Source organism: Oncorhynchus kisutch, linkage group LG24 (assembly GCF_002021735.2).
Source record: "Oncorhynchus kisutch isolate 150728-3 linkage group LG24, Okis_V2, whole genome shotgun sequence".
In the NCBI taxonomy this organism is placed as follows: domain Eukaryota; kingdom Metazoa; phylum Chordata; class Actinopteri; order Salmoniformes; family Salmonidae; genus Oncorhynchus; species Oncorhynchus kisutch.
Window position 1 is genome coordinate 8,680,544 of NC_034197.2, and position 24,322 is coordinate 8,704,865.

Sequence of the window (24,322 nt, forward strand, 5' to 3'; positions counted from 1 at the left end):
TAACATAACCAGGTAAAACTCAGAACCCTAGCTGTAGGGCGTGACATGGTAATAAATCAGCTGTAAAACGGTTTTATATGGGCTATGATGGGACCAGATGTTTCTAATCAGGTCATATTGTAAAAAAAAATAGACAACAACTATGATTGGATAAAAGAACTAACAGAGCTGAGCTTGATTTATGCAGGGTTAGTTCTATTGTCCATTGCAGTTGTTTTCTAGTTTTTTTTAAACGTAGTGTCCACTGTTGGAACATTGCAGCGGGGACTTGCTTCCATTAAGCCACAAGAGCATTGAGGTCAGGCACTGATGTTGGGCGATGAGGCCTGGCTCGCAGTCGACGTTCCAATTCATCCCAAAGGTGTTTGATGAGGTTGAGGTCAGGGGTCTATGCAGGCCAGTCAAGTTCTTCCACACTGATCTCGACAAACCATTTCTGTATGGACCTCAATTTGTGCACAGGGTTATTGTCATGCTGAAACAGGAAAGGGCTTTCCCCAAACTGTTGCCACAAAGATGGAAGCACAGAATCGTCTAGAATGTTATTGTATGCTGTAGCATTAAGATTTCCCTTCACTGGAACTAAGGGGCCTAGACTGAACCATGAAAAACAGCCCCAGACCATTATTCCCCCTCCACCAAACTTTACAGTTGGCATTATGCATTCGGGCAGGTAGCGTTCTCCTGGCATCCGCCAAACCCAGATTCGGCGTTGGACTGCCAGGTGGTGAAGTATGATTCATCACTCCAGAGCGGTGAGCTTTACACCACTCCAGCCGACACTTGGCATTTGCGCATGGTAATCTTAGGGTTGTGTGTGGCTGCTCGGCCATGGAACCCATTTCATGAAGCTCCCGACGAACAGTTATTGTGCTGACTTTGCTTCCAGAGGCAGTTTGGAACACGGTAGTGAGTGTTGCAACCGAGGACAGACGATTTTTATGCGCTACGCACTTCAGCACTCAGCACGCTACGCGCTTCAGCATTCAGCACAAGCTCACTCGTTCTGTGAGCTTGTGTGGCCCACCACTTCACGGCTGAGCCATTGTTGCTCCTACACATTTCCAATTCACAATAACAGCACTTACAGTTGACCGGGGCAGCTCTAGCAGGACAGAAATTTGACGAGTTGACTTGGAATGGTGGCATCCTATGACGGTGCCACGTTGAAAGTCACTGAGCTCTTCAGTACGCGCCAATGTTACTGCCAATGTTTGTCTATGGAGATTGCATGGCTGTGTGCTTTATTTTATACACCTGTCAGCAAGGGAGTGTGGCTGAAATAGCCGAATCCACTCATTTGAAGGGGTGTCCACATACACTATATATACAAAAGTATCTCAAACTTTGAAGTTAGTATCTTGAAATTTTTAGATAGTATCTCGACATTTTTATAAAGTATCGACATAAAAAAGAATAATTGGAGGCGGGTATGGGCTTCCATATAAAAGATATTCCAAGGGCTATATTTTGTAATAAAATGCTTGCAATCAAAAACACAAGGATAGAGAGAGAGGGAGAAGGGGGGGGGGGGGGGGGGAGAAAGACATAGAGGGTGAGAGAGCGAGAGATCTTACAGGTGTTGCCTACACAGGGAGGGAGTGGGAGATTTTTTAACGCGGTTTGTTGGAGATGGAACAAAACCAGTTCCTCAAAGTAACTCGGTTTTTATAAACAAAAGGATGCTCCGTGTTCAACACTCAACAGTAACTTGGACAAGCTACCGAGGGCGACAAAAAACAACAACATTTTTAGCAACTTCGGGTTGGTTATTTCCCTCATTTATTGAGATCTATGTTGGACTTCATAAGTAACCGCACTGTACTGATCTCAGTCGAAACGGAGAATTACCGTAGAAGTGGTGGTGAGGAGTGATTTTTTATATTCCTTCTCTTCACTTCCCGGGCTTCTCCTGCTTAAAAGTGCGCGCGCCCTCGGCTATTTATTTGACGCGCGAAGTTGTTCGCCGAGTCTCATCGCACCTGGGAGGATTCGTACCTGGATACACTCCATTCAAAGACGCCCGGTGGAGATATCTTCTTGACTCCAGTGTCATTACAGTAGGAAGACAGAGAGTGAGTAACAATAAGGCGCAGTGCATGCTTTTTGATTTGATGTGTCCGTTCCCCAGATTTGTCATGGAGAGTGTGAGACATGTTCTGAACAGTGATACAAACGAATATAAATACTGTAGGCTACCTATAAGCTACTAATAATTCGATTAAGTATATAACAAATAAAATGACTTGATAATTGGAAGTGAATTAAATTCCTTTAAAAAAGGCTGTTAATTAAATATGTAGGGATCGCTTGGGATGAACATAAAACTACATTTTGTCAGATTTTGACCTTGTAAGACCTCATAAACGATTTCAATAATTGGCTTATTTGTGCATGTATCTGAAAAGAGGACCGGAAATTAAACACTGTCCTCCATGTAGAAAATACCAGTTGTTTTAAATGAGAGTGGTCAGTGTCAAACCTCAAGGAGCATTTGATTTGTAGCTTGGATAATTATATTAATTGGATGGGATAATATAAAATAATAGAAATATAAACACTATATGAATATATTTTGTTTCCTTCATCTTTCCACAGACTTTGTGCGTCCCAGAATAGAGGAATATACCTTGGATCACAAAATAAAGATTTTATTGGTTTCTCTCCCCGGCACCCTCCAATTAGACCAGGACACCCTATAATACCACTACCACCCTTTAAACACAGAGGACTAAAATTATTCTGACAGGAAGGGAACACTGAACACATCGACTTTATTTTTTCCTTCTCTTCCTATCTTTTCCCTCACAGCCATGACACCTCTATTAGGTGAGATGCAGTCCTTCGTAGGGGGACATTAAGTAAAGCAGATGTGCTCTATTTAATTAACAAGAGACTGTGAATGACTCCTTATTAAACAAACAAAAAACAATTGCCAACTACAGTACATAATTAGCTGAATTTGGCACCTGATGTCGAATCAGTGAGCTCTGGATAAGTTCCGATGTCACAAGTTTAACTATTGCACCCTCTCTTGGGCTGGGTTTGGTTGATGTTTGATGCTCAGAAAAGAGAAGGAATTTATTCAAAGCAGAGACTAGATGAACTCTGGAAGACAAGAACTGGGAAAAAAACGGGTGAAAGAGGCTTAATGAAATAAATGATGTTTTCTATAAGCTGTCCAACACAATCCAAACCAGATCTTTGTCCAGATCAACTACAACACAGTGTTGTCTGAACACTGATTTTAAAATAGTTAAATCCTGCTCCTTCACCACCCCTTTCCCTTCGTCATCCCCCTGTCCCCTGTTGTTCCTCTCTTCCCTTCGTCATTGATCTCTCCGTCCGCCATCTTCCTTTTTCTCGCCCACATTCTACTCAGGGTGTCTCAACGGACCCTCTCTATTGGCTGCCTGTGGTCCTAGTCTGAGAGCACCATATTCATACGGCAGCCAAACCTCTCCATGCACTCCTTATAGTCTTTCATTCACCCACCCACCCTTACACTCTTTCATATTCTGTCTCTCTATAGTCCACCCTGGCACCCGGCAGCATTCCGTCTAAAGGGGAGGAGGACTTTCTGACCCTGGCTGCCTCTCGGCTCAGCCGCTGGAAGTGTGTCATCGGAGCCGCCGTGGGCGTGGCCATGGTCCTACTCCTCCTGATCGCCATCCCTCTATTGGTCCACACCGCCAAAGGTGGAGGAGCTATCCCAGGAAGTGGCGGAGGGGGGACCCATTATGAAATGCTGGGGAGCTGCAGAATGGTCTGTGATCCATATAGTACTGCCCAACCAGGCCAGGAGCTGACAGCCGTGTCCCCGCAACCAGACTACCCTGGGCGGAAGAAAACGGGGTACCGCGGGGTCCCTGGGATATCTGGTCCTCCGGGCGACCCAGGGCCCCCTGGGGAACCAGGCAAGCCAGGCCCACAGGGGCCTCCCGGCCCTGGACCTAATGGTTATGTCCCCTCCTTCTACAGCCCTAAGATTGCCTTCTATGCAGGGCTAAGGAAACAGCATGAGGGCATCGAGGTGTTGAAGTTTGATGATGTGGTGACCAATGTAGGGAACTACTATGAGCCTAGTACTGGGAAGTTCACCTGTCCTCTACCAGGTATTTACTACTTCACCTACCATGTTCTGATGAGGGGTGGAGACGGGACCAGCATGTGGGCCGACCTGAAGAAGAACGGACAGGTAGGAGAGATAGAGAGTGTGCGTGTGCGTGCATGTGTGTTTGTCCGAGCAACACATCTCCACTGACCATTACCTCAGAGTCACTAATTGACTCACTTTCACCTTTGCTATACAAGATTGGTCACTTTCAATTCACATCACATTCCCATGTACCTACGGGCCGCAGCAACACGGCAGCAAAATATAGCTAAGAAAATATTTTCCCTCATTAAAGAGAAGTCGTGCTTTAAAAACACCATTTACACTTTCAAATCACAGTTACTAATATTTGTATTCCCATAAGCCGTAGCCAAATGACAAGTGGCAGTATGCTGCCGTCGGTCTTCGCCAAAGGAAAGTAAAATGAGTCGATATAATACACCAGGATTGTGTCCCAAATGGCACCCTATCCTCTATATAGTGCACTATATAGGGCCCATAAGAATAGGGTGCCATTTGGTATTATACTCCAGGACTTAAATATCTCCTAAATGTAAGCGCTAAGGAGCACTGGAGAAATGTCTGTCCTTCAGTGTGTGTACCAAATGGCGCCCGATTCCCTACATAGTGCATTACTTTTGACCAGAGCCCTTTGGGCCCTGCCCCGATCAAAAGTAGTGCACTATAAAGGGAATATGGTGCCATTTGGGACACAGGCTGTCACAACTCGGACGAGTCAGCTTACACGTCAGATAGATAAATAAATAATGAAAGTGAAACTGACAGGCCACTCATCCACTCATCCCTCGTTCCCTGTTCTCTCGTTCCCCTGGTACTAATTAAAGATAGAGGGCCTGATGGTGGGAAGAGGAACAAAAAATTGGAGAGGAAAATAAGAGGTGTGGGATAAATCACAGGGATTTAATTTGAGGACTTTAACACTGCTATGTTTTCATCTGAATAAATCAGACAGTCACCACGTTCTTTATTTTAGCAGTGTGGCATTCAGTCCTTTAAATGTGTCCAAAGCCTGAGTGAATGTATTTGGCTACCAGTTAGCGATATCAGATATATTGTCATTCTAGTCATTTCATCACCCTGTTAAATCATTCATAACTCCTAGATTAGATCCCCTGAAACACCACCCCCACACCCCACTTCTGCCTCCGCTCTACCCCCGTATGCCCCTCTCCTGCCTCTACCACCCTCTACACCCTCCTCTCTCTACCCCCTATCCTCCACTCCTACCCTCCTCTCGTCATTGTCCATTGATTGTCCATAAATTATAGTTTCACTCAATTCAATTATTCCACGTCACAGAGACCCACGTCCATCTCACAACCATCAGGTGGCCCCGTTTATTTTACCAGTTTATATAGAGATCAGATCTCATATTAGAAATCGGTTTAAAGCGACAGTTCACCACTTTTTACCCTCTTATTCATTATCTCCAGCACAATATCAGTGTTCATGTTCCACTCGAAATATAAGAAGATGATTTTTCGAGTTACCTCGACTGCAGCCTAGTCAATTCCCCAAAAAGTTTTTCGGGATATGTATTTAGCTTACTTAATCTCAGAAACCCAGAACTAAAATCTTGCCTAGTTGCATCTGATGCTCAAGTCCTGTGGGGAGATGTGTTATAAAAGTTACCAGAAAGAGGGGCGAGAGCAAGGCGGTTGCACCACCCTTCTCTCTCTCCGCAAGTTGCAATTCTATGGGCCAAATGTCCCCTCCTCTTCTGAGATTGGAAAGATGCAAGTACCTGCGAAATCATGATTTGTCCAAATGGTCAGTGACGAAAAACCAGCGCACCAAGACAATGTTCGTTGTCAGTCGTTGCGTCCCACAGTCTGTTGACAAATGCAATGATACCAGTTGTGGTACGTGCATCTGTCCACGCGAGAGATTAGATGTATGTAGATAGAAGTGTGGTGTAAATGAATCACTACTGTTTTGCTGCATGGTCTTATTCTTGTAAGAGTTCAAATGATGATGATGATGTTGATGATCATTGATTAGTAATGCCTGACCTGTGTCTATATATTCCTCTCTGTCACGTAAACTGATTGAGATGGTGGCTGCCTGACCAAGAATAAAGTAATGTCCTGTTGAATTCCGTATGCTGTCTCTTGTCCAAGTCGTATCGTTCATTTACCTGATGTTAACTCTTCGTACCTTCCAAACGGTGCATTACATTCTGAACACCTGAGGCAGAAGAGCTCTATCCCTGAGGCTATATCCCTATCAGTGATGGTACAGTATCTACAAAATGGCCGCTGTGTCCAACATGCTGTATTCCTCCTGACTTCAGAGTCAAAGGACCTCTTCTTCCATTGCCGCAGGTGCAGCAGTATCGCAACTTTGTGAGAAAGTTGTGTGTCCCCCAAATGGCAGCCTATTATCTCTATAATGCACTTTTGACTGCAGCCTATAGTCCTCAAGTAGTGTACTATAGGGATCAAGTAGTGTCCTTTAGGGAATGAGGTGACATGTGGGACACGCCCCACAGTGTCTGTCTATAGCTGTGGCTTTAAAGGGTTATAAACCCAAAATATCAAAGTTCATAGCCACAACGGCATTGTGTTGGTCTGACTGATAATTAAATGAATCAAGTAAAAATATAAACTTGGGAGAAAATGCGTTCCACCCTGAAAATCTATGTGAACGCCCACACCCCCACCAAGCTTCTCTCATTGGTGGTGCTACATTAGAACTACTTCTTGGTCACCATTTACATAGTTACATTCTGTTTCCAGACATCGATCAATGCCTCAGTTATTTTCCATGCTCTGGTCAGCGTCCGTATGGTAGTTGTTTCTAAATGAGACGCAGGTCACGGAGTCCACACAGGACATGAAGCATGTCTATAGCCAGCCAGCCAGCTAGAGGTGCAGCTAAGCCCTGTGTGTCTGTCCAGTGTCCACTCTAAGGCAGATAGATTAAGCAAGTGTGTGTGTGTGTGTGTGTGTGTGTGTGTGTGTGTGTGTGTGTGTGTGTGTGTGTGTGTGTGTGTGTGTGTGTGTGTGTGTGTGTGTGTGTGTGTGTGTGTGTGTGTGTGTGTGTGTGTGTGTGTGTGTGTGTGTGTGTGTGTGTGTGTGTGTGTGTGTGTGCGTGCGTGCGTGTGTGTGTGTGTGGTGCTATGGCCGTAACCTTATTAGATCTTAGACATGTTATAGAAAGCGACTGTATGTGGCTGTTAGTAGTGGTTCTATACAGTATGTGGTGGTTAAAGTTTAAAAACCCATCAGATTAATTAATTGATACATCCACTCCTCTGGAGTGGTAATATCTTGTGTTACCATAAACATAACCATTTGACCAAGGTAATGATATAGACAAAAGTAATATAGGCTACATATATTTGCTCTTAGCAATGTGTTTTCTTGTAGATTATTTAAATAACAACGATTGATTGTCATCTGTAAAGGTCAGCTTGTCATTCTGCTAGACGTCCGTAGTGACAAGCCAATATTACATTAGCATCTCATGTTGCTGATGACAGTGATGCTGTGTTGCTGTGACTTCCCATTGACACCCAGCATATGTCATCCTCCTCATTATTTTGGGCAAACTGTGAAGGGGTGCTTTTTTCCCTCAGGCATATAGTCGGAGGGAGGCTCGAGTTAAAAACGCTGGCATGTGGCCACTTTTGATTTCCCCAATTATTCAAAGAAGGAGCAGTATAAGTATAAGTCTATTATTTTGTAAGATTTTTTAACATAATTTATTATGCATGTATTAAGCATAATATTTGGGTGCAGGGGCTTTTATGGTAGAACTATTGCTCCAATATGTGAAAGGATTATTTACGTAGGTCTGCTATTTTTGCTGGTAATGGTGAAATGACAGAGAGACAAACAGTCGTGAGGGAGGCATGGTAGGATTATGAAGGAGATTCATGTGGAGGTGGGGGTTGTGTGGGAGCAAGAGAGAGAGAGTCAGAGCAGAGAGAGAGGGACAGAGAGAGTGAGAGAGAGAGAGAGAGAGAGAGCGAGAGAGAGAGAGAGAGAGCAAGAGAGAGAGAGAGAGAGCAACAGGGGGATGGAGATGGCCAGGAGAGGGGGAGTGAGATCCTCCATGTGAGGCCGCCACACTGAGCTGATCCTGGGGCTGCGAGGAGAAAGGGGGCCCCTGGGGCCAGCCTAGAGCCTGGGGCTGTCTCTCTATCTGTGTCTGGCTGGGCCTGGCCCTTTCAACACAGAGTCTCTGGTTAACGGTCCTGGAAAGGAGGGAGCGAGGGAGGCAGCTGCACTGTCATTTCATATACAACCTGGGATGTGTGAACGTGTGTGTTGAAAGAGTCAGACAAGGGTAGACGAAAGGAGAAACACAAAACAGAAGGACCAGAGGGATGAGAGGGGGGGGGGGGGGGGGGTGGTGAAGGAGGGCTGGGTGTGGCTAGGGTAACAAACTGATCAAGCACAGCTATTCTGTGAGACCAGCAGGGAGATGTGAGGGTATACAAAGCCTTGTTTTTATCTGTAGTGCCTTGGTCCAGTGGTAATAAAACTGACAGGATTCATTGGCTGTGATATACTGACCTATTAGAGCGAAGCCAATAGAAAAGTAGCTCTTTAGAGAGGGGACTCTCTCTCTCTCTCTCTCTCTCTCTCTGCTGCACATGGAAAGACAAGACAGGCAGGCAGAGAGTGAGAGCGGGGTGAGGAGAAAGCAGTAGAAATAGAAGATTTATTGAAAAGGTTTTAGCTGCCCCAAGAGGACTCTTGGTTGGGTTTTACAGGGAAACGAGCTACTTTAGCATTGCATTGTTTTCTAGAGTTTTGTTGGCATTTTACATGAATGAGGGTGAGTGCTAACAACATCTAATGGGCTACCTTCTTATAAAAACAGTTGACTATGTCAGTGGCATTACTGTGATATGCAAAAGATCTCATTTACAATATATTATACTTTGGGCTAAATTGTACATTTTGATACCATATGTCAAGGTTTCTCTTCTTCTCACAGTTTGTTTTTGGCGTTTTACATAAACAGTCCTATACAATAACAGTCTAGACTACAAGGTCTGGATATGTAATTCAAATGAAAACAAAGTTTATTGGCTGCGTGCACAGATTTGCAGATAAATGTGCATTTGGAAAGTATTCAGACCCTTTCCCTTTTTCCACATTTTGTTATGTTTACAGCCTTATTCTAAAATGGATGAAATGAATTGTTTTCCTCATCAACCTACACATTACCCCATAATGACGAAGCGAAAACAAGTTGAGACATTTTTCCAAATGTACAAAAAAAATCAAAACAGAAATACCTCATTTGCATAAGTTTTCAGACCGTTTGCTATAGGACTCGAAATTGAGCTCAGGTGCATCCTGTTTCCATTGATCCTCCTTGAGATGTTTATTTTTATTATAATGTTTTTTTTAGGGGGTAGATCAGCTTTAATATGGCAGATAGATTGTAGCTTCCATCAATGTAATTGTCTGCATCATTTCCAATCCCCCATATATATTTATGTAAATATATACAGTTTAATTCAAAAGTTTGGACACACCTAATCATTCAAGGGTTTTCCTTTCTTTTCACGATTCTCTAGATTGTAGAATAATAGTGAAGGCATCAAAACTATGATATAACACATAATGTAGTAACCAAAAAAGTGTGACATGATTAGATTCTTCAAAGTAGCCACCCTTTGCCTTGATGACAGCTTTGCACACTACTGGCATTCTCTCAACCAGCTTCATGAGGGAGTCACCTGGAATAGTTTTCCAACAGTCTTGAAGGAGTTCCCACATATGCTGAGCACTTGTTGGCTGCTTTTCCTTCACTCTGCGGTCAAAGTCATCCCAAACCACCTCAATTGGGTTGATTGTGGAGGCCAGGTCATCTGATGCAGCACTCCATCACTCTCCTTCTTGGAATAGCCCTTGCCTAGCCTGCAGGTGTGTTGGGTCATTGTCCTGTTGAAAAACAAATGATAGTCCCACTAGACGCAAACCAGATGGGATGGCGTATCGCTGCTGAATGCTGTGGTAGCCATGCTGGTTAAGTGAATTCTAAATAAATCACTGACAGTGTCATCAGCAAAGCACCTCCACACCATCACACCTCCTCCTCCATGCTTCACGGTGGGAACCACACATCCGTTCACCTACTCTGCGTCTCACTAAGACAGTGGTTGGAACCAAAAATCTGAAATTTGGATTCATCAGACCAAAGGACAGATTTCCACCGGTCTAATATCCATTGCTCGTGTTTCTTGGCCCTAAGTCTCCTCTGAACAGTTGATGTTGAGATGTGTCTGTTACTTGAACTCTGTGAAGCATTTATTTGGGCTGCAATCTGAAGTGCAGTTAACTCTAATGAACTTATCTTCTGCAGCAGAGGCAACTCCGGGTCTTCCTTATCTGTAGCGGTCCTCATGAGAGCCAGTTTCATCATAGCTCTTGATGGTTTTTGCGACTGCATTTGATGAAACCTTCAAAGTTCTTGAAATTTTCCGGATTGACTTACCTTCATGTCTTAAAATAATGATGGATTGTCATTTCTCTTTGCTTATTTGAGCTGTTCTTGCCATAATATGGACTTAGTATTTTACGAAATAGGGCTATCTTCTGTTGTCACAACACAACTGATTGGCTCAAAAGCATTAAAAAGAAAAGAAATTCCACAAATTAACTTTCAACAAAGCACACCTGTTAATTTAAATGCATTCCAGGTGACTACCTCACGAAGCTGGTTGAGAGAATGCCAAGTGTGTGCAACGCTGTCATCAAGGCAAAGGGTGGCTACTTTATTTGTTGAACACTTTTTTGGGGTTACGACATGATTCCATATGTGTTATTTCATAGTTTTTATGTCTTCACTATTATTCTACAATGTAGAAATACAATGTAGAAATTTGTAAAAATAAAGAAAAACCTTTGAATGAGTAGGTGTGTCCAAACTTTTGGCTGGAACTGTACATACAGTGAATTCGGAAAGTATTCAGACCCCTTGACATTTTCCACATTTTACTACGTTACAGACTTATTATTTTTTCCCTCAACAATCCACACAACAAACCCCATAACGACAAAGAAAAAACAGGTTTTTCTAATTGTTTGCATATGTATAAAAAAATGTAATAATGAAATATCACATTTACATAAGTATTCAGATCCTTTACTCATTTACTTTGTTGAAGCACCTTTGGCAGCGATTACAGCCTCGAGTCATCGAGGTTATGATGCTACAAGCTTGGCACACCTGTATTTGGGGAGTTTCTCCCATTCTTCTCGGCATAATCTCTCAAGCTCTGTCAGGTTGGATGGGGAGCGTTGCTACACAGCTATTTTCAGGTCTCTCCAGAGATGTTCGATAATGTTCAAGTACTGGCTCTTGCTGGGCCACTCAAGGACATTCAGAGACTTGTTCCGAAGCCACTCCTACGTTGTCTGGCTGTGTGCTTAGGGTCATTGTCCTGTTGGAAGGTGAACGTTCGCCCCCAGTCTGAGGTCCTGAGCGCTCTGGAGCAGGTTTTCATCAAAGATCTCTCTGTACTTTGCTCCGTTCATTTTTCCCTCGATACTTACTAGTCTCCCAGTCCTTGCTGCTGAAAAACATCCACACAGCATGATGTTGCCACCACCGTGCTTAACCATATGGGTACGGGTCAGGTTTCCTCCAGACGGGACGCTTGGAATTCAGGCCAAAGAGTTCAATCTTGGTTTCATCAGATCAGAGACTCTTTATGCAAAATCCAAGCGGGTTTTCACGTGCCTTTTACCAAGGAGTTTCTCCGTCTGGCCACTCTACCATAAAGGCCTGATTGGTGGAGTGCTGCAGAGATGGTTTCCTTCTGGAAGGTTCTCCCATCTCCACAGTGAAGCTCTGTCAGAGTGACCATTGGGTTCTTGGTCACCTCCCTGACCAAGGCCCTTCTCCCCCGATTGCTTAGTTTGGCCGGGCGGCCAGCTCTATGAAGAGTCTTAGTGGTTCCAAACTTCTTCCATTCAAGAATGATGCAGGCCACTGTGTTCTTGGGGACCTTCAATGCTGCCAAAATGTTTTGGTACCCTTCCCCAGATCTGTGCCTCGACACAATCCTGTCTCGGAGCTCTACGGCAATTCCTTTGACCTCATAGCTTGGTTTTTGCTCTGACATGCATTGTCAACTGTGTGACCTTATGTAGACAGGTGTGTGCCTTTCTAAATCATGTCCAATCAATTTAATTTGTGGACAACAGAAAGTAAAAAGCCGCCCCCTGCTGCTCATGCTCCCAGATGATATTTATTTACGACAGGCATCAATATCCCAGGTGGGGGTGGAACGTCCTATATATAGGGGCAGTACTCAGTGACATCACTTCCTGAAACAGGAGGTAAAGAAAATGTAGAACATAGTTTCCCAATATTAACATTCAATTAATCAAAATATATGATCATACACAGGGAATGTGATCAATATTTACAGTAATACACATACAATATTAAATTAGGATAAAAACAAACACAATTTAGACATTGAAACTATAGTCAAACTCCTCGTTAAGGCCAAGAGGAGACAGTGTGTTCAGCCTGTGGATCCAGATAGAATCCCTTTGAAGAAGTTTCCTCTCAATGTCCCCTCCCCTGCGTGACATCTTGACCATTTCTATTCCAAAGTATCTCAGAGAACTAATTGGGTGTCCAGCTTGTACAAAATGAACAGCAACCGGATGTTTTGTCTCACCTGTTCGTATGTTGCTGCGGTGCTCACTGATCTGTGTCTTAAGGCTTCTATGGGTTTTCCCTATGTAAGACAGCCCACAAGGACATTTCAACATGTAAATAACATTGGTGGTAATCAGGCCCTTGATCTTAAATCGTTCTCCTGTGCGGGGGTGGGTAAGCTGCATTGAGAACACTGGCCACATTTGTAATTACCTTCCGGAACCTTGTGCCTAATGTCCTTCAATGCCTTACCCAATGGTGAGAATTGGGTAATGCATGATGGTACATGCTCTGCTTTTTCTTTGACTTTTGGTTGAAGTCTTTCCAACTGTGTTAGTCCTTCAAAACGATCATTGGCATGTTTTACCCAATTGTCTTTGTACCCCCTTTGCTTAAACCTTTGTGTGAAGTCCGTGGTCTGTTTCTGATAAGCAGCATCAGAGCTGCATATTCTTCTGATAAGATTGAATTGACTTATAGGGAGACTTTTAATAAGTGGACGTGGATGAAAGATGTCACCTCTAAGGAGGGTGTTCCTGTCCCTAGGTTTCCTAGTGGTTAGAGCGTTGGGTCAGTAACCGAAAGGTTGCTGGATCGAATCCCCGAGCAGACAAGGTAAAAATCGGTCGTTCTGCACCTGAGCAAAGCAGTTAACCCACTGTTCCCCCGGTGGCTGAAGACGTGGATGTCGATTAAGGCAGCCCCCCCCCCCCCGCACCTCTCTGATTCAGAGGGGTTGGGTTAAATGCGGAGGACACATTTCAGTTGAAGGCATTCAGTTGTACAACTGACTAGGAATCCCCATTTCCCCTATAGAGATCTGTATAGAGGGTGGTTTTGTCCTTAATAACCATCACATCAAGAAGACTGATTTGTGATAGGTCATAGTTCATGGTGAAGTGAAGGTGTTCATTCATAGAGTGTAGATAAGCATGGGATTCCAAAAGTTCTTCCTGGGTGACAGAATAGATCATGAAAATGTCATCCAAACATCTCAGAATTAGGAGAATATTGAAGAGAAATGGGTTAAGGTCTGGATTCAACATCACCTGTTTTTCAAACATTCCTAGATATAGGTTAGCATAATGAGGAGCCATAGTGCTCCCTGTCACTGTCCCTTTGGTTTGGAGGAAAAAGTCTCCTCTGAAGATAAAATTGTTGGAGGTTAGTACTAGTTCAGCCAAGTCCACAATGCAATTGGTGCTGGGTAGAGCATTAGGGGTAGAACTTGAGGGCCTCTTGGCCGCCCTGATGGGGGATGTTAGTACATAGACTGGTAACATCAAAAGTACACAGAATATGATTTTTAGGTATATGGTCCACTGAGTAAAAAAAAAGAAGTATAAAATCAAGAGTCTCTAGTATACTTGGGGAGGGAGATTGTCCAGGGTTTCACAAAATGGTCTACAAAGGTAGAGATATTCTCTGTCAGAGATCCATTACTACTCACAATGAGCCTGCATGGTATAGGTGGTGTCATGCGCTTGTGAATTTTGGGTAGAGCGTATATGACAGATGTGATTGGGCAGTCAACTTTCATAAACTCATATTCTGTCTTTGTAATTTCCCCTTCATTCCACATTTTTTACAATTTATAATGGATCAGAGACTTGAATTGATTAGTAGGGTCCTTTGGGAGTCTTTTGTAAAATTCATCATCACTAAGTTGTCTCAGAATTTCCTTTTCATAGTCTACTGCATTTAGCATCACTATTGCACCTCCTTTGTCTGCAGGTTTTATAATGATCTTTTAGTTCCATAAGAGTTCCATAATATATTATTTCTCTGCTTTGGATATATTGTGGAATACCTTGTACTATTTATTCTTAGTCAGGAGATGATGTACATCTTTCTCAACTAGGCGGCAATATGTTTCAAGAGAGGGATTTCTTTCGGGTGGTAAAAATGTGATTTTCCTCTTACAATATGTATTTTCCCTTGTCATGTCCTCAGGGCGAGAGTCAGGTTCATTGTCATTCAGGTTATCAATGGGGAAAAAACTTTAGAACTATTTCCTGTCTGGCTACTAATATATTCAATAGATTAACATTGGCAGGTGCATAGGGAGCAACCCCATTACCAAAAAAACTCAGTCAATCTCAAACTCATAGCAAAGGCTCTGAATACTTATGTAAATGAAGAATTTCAAGTGTGCAAAAATTTCATTATGGGTTATTTTGTGTTTTTATTTAATTTAATCCATTTTAGAATAAGGCTGTAATGTAACAACATGTGGAAAAAGTCAAGGGGTCTGAATACTTTCCAAATCCACTGTATGTACAGATTATATATATAATAATGTGTATAGACAGTATGGACTGTGTATAAATAGAAAAGATGTGTACAGCAGTAGTTAAATAGGATGAGCCATGACTAGAATACAGTATATACATTGAGTATACAAAACATTAAGAACATTTTCCTCATATTGAGTTGCACCCCCTTTTGCCCTCAGAACAGCCTTAAAGCTTACAGACCCTTCTTTAACCTGTCTCCTCCCCTTCATCCTACACTGATTAAAGTAAATTTCACAAGTGATATCAATAAGAGATCATAGCTTTCACCTGGATTCACCTCATCAGTCTATGTCATGGAAAGAACAGGTACTGGGCTGGGTAGAGGCCGGCTAGTGGTGACTGTTTAACAGTCTGATGGCCTGGAGATAGAAGCTGTTTATCAGTCTCTCGCTCTCAGCTTTGATGCACCTTTACTGTCTCCGCCTTTTAGATGGTAGCCGGGTGAACAGGCCTTTACTGTGTACATACCTGATTACTAATTACTCTGGCGTGAAGGATCAAAAGATCTCTATTTTGAGAGATTTATATGACATAATCATGAACTCTTTTATTGGTTGCCTTGAAGTCTCAAATACAGGTTACATCACTTCTTCAAAGAGTCAGGCACCGTACATAGGCAGAGCCAGAGCTTCCTTCGTTATAGTACTCTGAAGGCTAATTATATTATATTTCAGCAGCTCTACCATATCCATGTTTGAGCACTAAATGGCATCCTATTCCCCATTTAGTGCACTTCTTTTGACCAGAGTCCAGTAGGGCTCTGGTCAAACGTAATGCACTATGTAGGGAATAAGATGCCATTTGGGAAGCAATCCATGTCACTTGGAGTTAATACAGGTGGTGGTCATTACAGAATGGGCCAGGGGCCTGACATTTTAACACGGCCGTATGAAATCACTTGACCTTTCAGGTGATCTATTAAAAGATTACGGGATTAAAGATTAATAAGAGCCAGGGATAGCTTCAATCAGAGGGAATGAAGACAGTATGTCCGTATTGCACATTGTATTGAGGTCCCTACCACTTTGCCCATTATTTCCAGATAATGTACAGATCGTCCGCGTGGGGACTACAAATGAATAGATTAACGATAGCACCACCACAAAGTTAATGAGAGGTTAGGGAAGATGTTGTGTTTAAGAAGTATAGCAGGACATATTACCCCTCCATGATATATTATAAAGCAGTATAGACAGTATTAGTGTAGACAAGATCATTGTAAGCGTGGTAGAACGTTAAATACCAAATCTCTATTACTTTTGATGGCAACGGCAGGTCGAAAAACTGCTGTCACTATGTCACCGCCATAACCTCTAGCTCCAACCACATGTAATGTCCCCTAACAGCAATGAAGGAAACTACCACGAACACAGACACATACAGGTGGAGTTAACATGGGAAATATCCCCTGGAGGAATCACGTCAGCATGATTCATTAATTAGTATACTGATTTCACGTAACTCGTAACAGACATTGTCTAGGGGGGACAGAATGGGTTTAGACCAGGGCTCTCCAACCCTGTCCCGGGGCAGCTACCCTCCTGTAGGTTTTCGCTCCAACCCCAGTTGTAACTAACCTGATTCAGTTTATCGACCAGCTAATTATTAGAATCAGGTGGGCTAGACTAAGGTTGGATCAGGATGGTAGCTCTCCAGGAACAGGGTTGGAGAGCCCTGGTCTAAACCCATTATCTTTCTCTCTCTCTAATGCTTTGTTCACTTTGTCTGGCTATCATAACATGTTGCATGTCTTGTCTATACATCTGTCTTGTGGTGTGATCTCAGTCTGGCCCTCACACCACCCATCTCCCTATTGCCTCGTCCCTCAGCCCACACACGTCTATATTCCTCCCCTCTCATTCCCTGATTTCTTTCTCTCTCTCTCTCTGTTTCTTGCTTTTTCTCGTATCTCTCTCTCTCTCTCTCTCTCTCTCTCTCTCTCTCTCTCTCTCTCTCTCTCTCTCTCTCTCTCTCTCTCTCTCTCTCTCTCTCTCTCTCTCTCTCTCTCTCTCTCTCTCTCTCTCTCTCTCTCTCTCTCTCTCTCTCTCTCTCTCTCTCTCTCTCTCTCTCTCTCTCTCTCTCTCTCTCTCTCTCTCTCTCTCTCTCTCTCTCTCTCTGTCAACCTTTTGCCATCCTTTTACTGTCATGTTTTTTCTAAGTGGTGCGTCTCTGTCATGTTCTTTTTCTTTCCTCCTCCATTCCCCTGGCTCACTGTAGGACTATCCTTCCTTTATTCTATCCCTCTGACTGCCCACTGAGCATAGATGGTGCAACAACAACAGAAAGCATACAAACAAGCCGGCATGATCTGCCGGTAGCCTAGCGGTTAAGAGTGTTCGGCCAGTAACTGAAAGGTTGCTGGTTTGAATCCCCAAGCTGACTAGGTGAAAAATATGTCCATCGTGCCCTTGAGCAAGGCACGTAATCCTAATTGCTCCTGTAAGTTGCTCAGGATGAGAGCATCTGGTAAATTTCTGTTGAGTATGACTTATACAGAACGTGGGGCCAGTGTTCTCTTGTTAGTGTCTGCCCTGAGATTGGAAGGTTTGGGCTTCAAACCCCGGTTGAGTCATAATAAAGACTCTAAAAATGGGCCCCGATGCCTCTCGTTTTGGCACTCAGCATTAAGGAGATGGATTGGGGGTAAGGACCTAGGGGCCATTCTGGCTCAGACAAGGCTTACTTACTAATGATTAGCAAGGTATGTACACTCTAAGAAAAAAGGGTTGCAAAAGGGTTCTTCTGCTGTCCCCATAGAGAACCATTTTGTGCTCCATGTAGAACCTTCTGTAGAAAGTGTTCTACATGGAACCCTAAAGGGTTCTACCTGCAACCAAAAAGGGTTCTTCAAAGGGTTCTCCTATGGGGACAGCCGAAGACCCCTTTAAGGTTCTTAAAGCACCTTTTTTCCTAAGCTTAGCATATAGATATCATAATGCCGCTTGTTGTGGAGAAGGAAATAAATAAAATAAAATAAAATAAAATGTATTTATATAGCCCTTCGTACATCAGCTGATATCTCAAAGTGCTGTACAGAAACCCAGCCTAAAAGCTCATACGTGCTTATAAAGCATTATTATACCTTTCAGCCTTAAGTCAAGTGTTACCAATGACACAGTACAGTGGGTGGGATTGAGAGTCATGTTAGTTGAGCTGCAGATCATATTCTGAGCCTGTCGTGTGGTGCGGTGTCTTGGAGATGTGCGTCGGTTGTCTGGAGAGCTGACAGAGATCGAGTGGCCTGTGCTCAGAGCCGTGGCTGCCTGGACATGGAGCCTGATAGAGCCAAGGACAGTTAGGCTACTGATGCCAGACAGACATATGACTACAGAGTTGAGATATAAATCTTATATACTCACTCCTCTCTTTTTTAAAAAGACTGTGAATATAAGATAATATGTACTTTATTGTCCATTAACCCCCCCCCACACACACACTATTTTTGGTCATCAAAGAGCTGCTGTAGCTGTGTATGGGGTTCTCAGGCATGTGTAATGAAGCAGAAGGCTGACTGGCTAGTGTAGAATAGATGAGGTTAACACAGGTTAACATGGGACAACGGGTCGTCTATGGGTTTGGAAGTCATCCAGTCAGGCAGTCAGATCCATGCTTCAGAGGTTGTCTGTGTTCTCGTCCTAGGCTACGTATGTTTCCATCTGCAGATTGATAACGTGACGTCTAGAATTTGCTTCTTCTGCAGTGATCGATAGTTTCAGAGTTTAGAACCATTTTGCAACATTCAGCTTACACGTCAGTCTGCTTGGTCTATAGAGTGGTAACCATTTCAACGTGGGGACCAGCGTCCTCACGTTCTCTGGTCTTGTCCTTTGGTAAAGTTGTAGTTTTACACCTTAGTCTGCATGGTCTATGGAGTGGTAGATTTCTGAACCATTTGTAACGTATTCAGCTGGTGCTGCACGTAACTGGTCTTTATTTAAATTCTTCAGCGCGTCCTTTTCAACACTTTGGGGAAAAGGGCATTCCATTACGTTTTACATAATCTCTGTGCTCACGTGGGAGTGTTTACTGACTTGATAAACTTTACATGAAAAAACATTTTCTCATTTAGAAGACTAAAATCACATTTCTATTTTCTCAAAAGTATTCTGATACTAAAATCATTCATTTTATACAACATTCAGATGCAAATCTCATAATTGAGAAGTGTAGACAAACAGATACAGTTACAGTATGTGGTTCTACCGTCTTTCATAATGTTACAACATCAAAACGAATTCGACATGAGGGTTCTTTTGGTCTCCACTGACCATTTCCACATTCTCAAAAATTGAAATGTTGCTTAATTCTGAAATTTAGGGGAGGTAGGAGTTTTGGCGGGAGAAGGTACTTTGTTCTACTAAGGTCTCTCCCTCCATACTGCTTGGCAAGGGAAGGTATTTACGACCATCATAAAACTGGCCAACAGCGCCAGGAGAGGGGGCACCCCTGATCTCCATCTCAGGACTGACGTCATTACACTACGGAAAACTCCCGATGGCGCATGAAACCAGAAGTATTTGAATTTGGAGGGCTCCATATTTCTGAATGGGGCTGAATGGCACCAAAAGATCGCTAAGGATCATGGTGAAAGTGGCCGTAAGTAGCAAAGGATCATGGTCAATGTAGTAATTTTCTTCCTGCCTGAGAGAGTAAATTTATGAGCACACCACACCCCCTTAGGTGCACTTGCAAAGAGCGTGCACGAGGAAGAGAGCCTCCACGTAGCCTGTCGGCCCATGATTGGTCTGTGTCAGCGCGTGGTCCTGTGTGACGACAAGGTAGTAGTCAGAATGGAAAGGGGGATACCTAGTCAGTTGTACAACTGAATGCCTTCTACTCAAATGTGTCTTCTGCATTTAACCCATTTAACCCAACCCCTCTGAATCAGAGAGGTGTGGGGGGGCTGCCTTAATCGACATCCACGTCTTTGGCGCCCGGGGAACAGTGGGTTAACTGCCTTGCTCAGGTGCAGAACGACATTTTGATCTTGTCAACTCAGGGATTCGATCCAGCAACCTTTCGGTTCCTGACCCAACACTCTGGATCACTATTTAATTAAATATCTCAATTTGTAGCGAACTTTAAAATCATTTACTGATTGACCTTGAACATAATAAACACGTTTTAGAACCCAAAACGGCCTTCCAAAATGTTTTAGTTTGGCTGTTCTGGCGATCGTAATTTACATAGGCTTTCTTGGGCAGACCAGGGCTTTTGGCACCGCGAGGTTGCTACACAGTAGGCGAGAGCTCATGACTTCACGCTCCAGACCAGACACTGGGGGCCTGATTCTAATCCTTACCCTATAATAATGTACTGAATAAAGATTTGGCACATCATTGTGCACATGTTAGGCCATACACATCATGGCTTATAATTAGCCTACAGACAGTAACTTACAAGTAGCAAAATAGAACACATTTGATTGAACATTAAATGTATTTCAATATAATTGAAATAGGCCTATAGCCTACTGTATTTATATTTTAATGCAGTCATCTCGGTTTTAATTTGAAGCATTTCAAGTCCCTGGTTTGTATCAATTGAAAGACATTGGCAGCTTTGTATTTGTAGTCAACTTTGTTCTGAAGTTATCAGTGGTGACAGAGATGTGATTCTATGTTTAGCGGAGATCTTCTGTGTATAAAGTGAAGTGGAAGGGCAGAAAAAGCATCACAACGACGCACTTAGCTGTTCTACGAGTGGCCTGAGGAAGGCGTTAGATTACGAGTGTTTTCACATGCCACGTTATTGACAATGGTTATGGGAAACAGCTAGGTGATTTTACGATGCACCTACCAAGGTTCTAACAATTTACTTAGCCTTAAGATGCTTTCGGGTTAACCGAGCTTTATGATGCTAGCTTAGTGCTAGTAGCAGAGCTCAATATGCATGGTATTGACTGGCTGTCAGCGTCTCAAATGGCAACCTATTCCCTTTATAGTGCACGGCGTTTGATCAAGGCAAGTATGACTGTGGTCAAAATGTGTGCAGGGAATAGGGTGCCATTTGGAGCGCATCTGCTGTGTCAGGTCCAGCCTGAGCGTCAGACAGATTCTCATTTGCATGCTGTTAAGGAGCTCAGTCTGTATTGACCCGCAGGCAGTGGATCATTACTTGTTTGTTAAAACATTTAATTGGGTTTACTCATGTGGACACGTAGGCACACATACATGAATTAAGTTACTGTTACAATTGCCTATTTTAAAGCTAGAACCTTGATGGTTTTAACTGTATTTCAAGCCATGCCATTTGCTCTGTCTGTTCTGTCCTTCCCCTAACTGTCCCTCTGTCTTCCCCTCTGTGTGTGCACGCGTGTGTGTGACAGGTGAAGGCCAGCGCCATAGCCCAGGATGCGGACCAGAACTACGACTACGCATCCAACAGTGTGATCCTGCATCTGGACGTGGGGGACGAGGTGTGTGTACAGCTGGACGGGGGGAAGGTCCATGGAGGAAACACCAACAAATACAGCACCTTCTCTGGGTTCCTCATTTACCCTGACTGACCCTGATCAACCGCCCCCCCCCCCCCGTCCCCCCCCCCCCCCACACACACTGAAAGGATGAAAGGACATAGACTGAGTGTGTGGTTTTTGAAATTAAGGAGTGTTTCATGGGTGTGTTGAGTGTTATTAAGCCAATCATGACCAAGTATGTTTATTGACCCCTTGTGTGTGTGAACATATGAATATTACAACATGTACAGAATAGGTACACAAGGTTGCATTGGGAAATATACAGCATATGCCATATGTACCGTCTACTAACATAGTGAGTTGGACATACAGTTTAACCAAGATAATCAGTCCTACCCATGCATTCAGCATCTTGAATGGGACCAAGGTCGGGAGTGTTTTGAATCAATACCAGGTTAGCACACTGAGCTAGAGCCAAGGAATTAGCTCTGGGAGCCATCACAGTTTTCCAAAGTTCTCAACTTCGCTACATTTAACCCCCCTCTAATCCAGTGGGCAGTTCAGTTTAAGACCACTTGGATAGTTCCCAATCACATCCCCTAGCTAGCTGTTTAAAAAAATAATAGCCCTTGCTGTTTCAAAATAAAAGTCCCCTGCTGTTTCAAAATAAAAGTTCAAAGTACAGTATGATCCCTGTTGTTCATAATCTAGGACAGAACTGCTTTACTGTTATAATGTTATTTTTAATTATCAATTGTTTATTGATTTAAGTTATAAAAATACCAAACAAGGAAGGACACAAAAACTGATAAAATAAAATGAAGACAGTATTCAAAGCAAACCCATCTGTTTAAGCACAGATGGTTGACCTTCTATAACCATCACACCATGAGGCTAGGGGAGGACGGAAGGAGAGGAGTAGAATACAAACACACGCACAACATACACACACATACAGTACACACACACACACACACACTGAAATGGCAACAAACACAAAAGACTGGACTGAGTGTGGTTTTACAATGACGTGTTTTATGGGTGTGTGATGAGAGAGTTGTGTGTTGAAGCAATCATCATGACCAAGTGAATTTCTTAACCCCTCCTGTCTGTTTACATTTCAGAGTGTGCACAAGTAAGGATATCAGAAAATGTACAGGGCCCGACTTCCCAAAATCATCTTAAGTACAAATTCATTGTTAAAACCTTAGTGTGAGCATCGTAAAAATCTTCAAGCTGTTTTCCAAAACCGTCTTTATTAACGTTGCACGTGAAAACGCTCGTAATCTATGGCATGCCTCAGACCGCCCATAGAAAGCCAAGTGCGGCGTTAGATGCTTTTTGGCCTCCATTTTAACGTTATACACAGAAGATCTCCGCTAAACATAGAATCACATGGTTTAGCCGCAGATAACGTAAAAACACTACACATATAAAGTTGCAATTGTCTTTGCAATTGATACAAACAAGCGAGGTATACAAAAATATTATTCAAATTAAAACCAGATGACTCCGTTAAAATATTGATACAGTAGGCTTATAAGGCCTATGTCAATTGAGTTATATTTTGCTACTGTAGGGTACTGTCTGTAATTTGTCTCGATATAGTTAATGATGTGTAGCCTAACGTGCTCAATGATGTGCCCAAATCTCGATTTATTGCATTATTATAGGGTAAGCATTAGAATAAGACGCCTCGATATTTGCAGCCGTAGTTGATCATATCTGTCTAGGAGCTGATCCGTCGTCAGAATTGTGGAATAATTCAAACGTTAAGGTAAGATTTAAATGGAGAAAGCTGATCCGAAACCAGCGTTGACTTTATTTCGATCCTATCAGTATCGACACATGCCTCAACGACAGACAGCGAACATTTTCTCTGCGTGGGGTTTTTAGGTATGTTACATCTCTAAAACACGCGTAAACCCAAATCCCATCACTATCGGGAAAATTGGGCGCAGTATAGGTGCACTAACACTTGGTACATTGAATTATACAGCATATTCCATGTCTCTCTTCTACTTACATTGTGAACTGTACATATAGTATAACCAATATCATTAGTTCTACCCATTACACATTCGGAGGGAGACGAACTGGTTATTAAAATCGGATTGTGAGTGTGTGATGCAAGATCGTGTTAGCCCACCGAGCTAAAGCCCGAGGCGTTAGCTTTGGGAGCTAACATGAGTTTTTAGTATTATGTAAAACCATCTGATGTGTATAAACACTACTCCACTCTCTGTACCACTGGGGTGAAAGCCTGACAAGCTGTTGCTTCCAAGTTGTACACGGAATTGCTATTAAAATATCTATAACAACACTGCTGTTCACTTCACTATTCTTACATGTCTGGTTTGGATACCCGGGGATGACATTCACCAGCAACTGTAAATGGACTGGGGACTGTGTTGGAGCCAACTATGTTAACAGGATAAATAAACAGCACATATATGCACAAACACACACACACACTAATTTGACATTCATTTGGAGTGACTGCTTGGTGCTTGAACTGTCTGTGTGGAATTGTAAATGTGACCTGTGAGCAGTATGGCTGTGTGTGGTTGTGCGCGCGAGAGAGAGAGGATTGGGATCGAACTCCCAACGGGTGGCCACTGCCTCAGACCAACCTTTCTCTAAATGGATTTCCAATATGTCTAGTTAAGACACAGCCTTACAATGAAACATTAATATATATTGACCAGTGCTGTAGAAGATACACCCTGCTCTAAAAAAATCCATCCAATATGTAACTTTTTTAAATGGCAAGGATATCTATCTTGACAGAACTAAACGGACATGACGTGTAACATTGTTTAAAAGTAT

The 24,322-nt window shown here is 43.0% G+C and overlaps 1 protein-coding gene across 1 annotated transcript; it reads left to right on the forward strand.

Moving 5' to 3' along the window:
* The first annotated feature begins 1,567 nt into the window (after positions 1-1,567).
* Positions 1,568-23,816, forward strand: LOC109868956 (complement C1q-like protein 4). Its single transcript, XM_020458732.2, has 3 exons — positions 1,568-2,075; positions 3,533-4,198; positions 21,404-23,816. The coding sequence occupies exons 2-3, from the start codon at positions 3,647-3,649 to the stop codon at positions 21,581-21,583; spliced, it is 732 nt and encodes a 243-aa protein (XP_020314321.1). The 5' UTR covers positions 1,568-2,075; positions 3,533-3,646; the 3' UTR covers positions 21,584-23,816.
* Positions 23,817-24,322: the final 506 nt, after the last annotated feature.

Coding starts and splice junctions, on each gene's coding strand:
- LOC109868956 (XM_020458732.2), top strand. CDS start 3,647: ATGGTCCTACTCCTCCTGATCGCCATCCCTCTATTGGTCCACACCGCC. Junction 4,199..21,403: donor ACCTGAAGAAGAACGGACAG/GTAGGAGAGATA, acceptor TGTGTGTGACAG/GTGAAGGCCAGCGCCATAGC.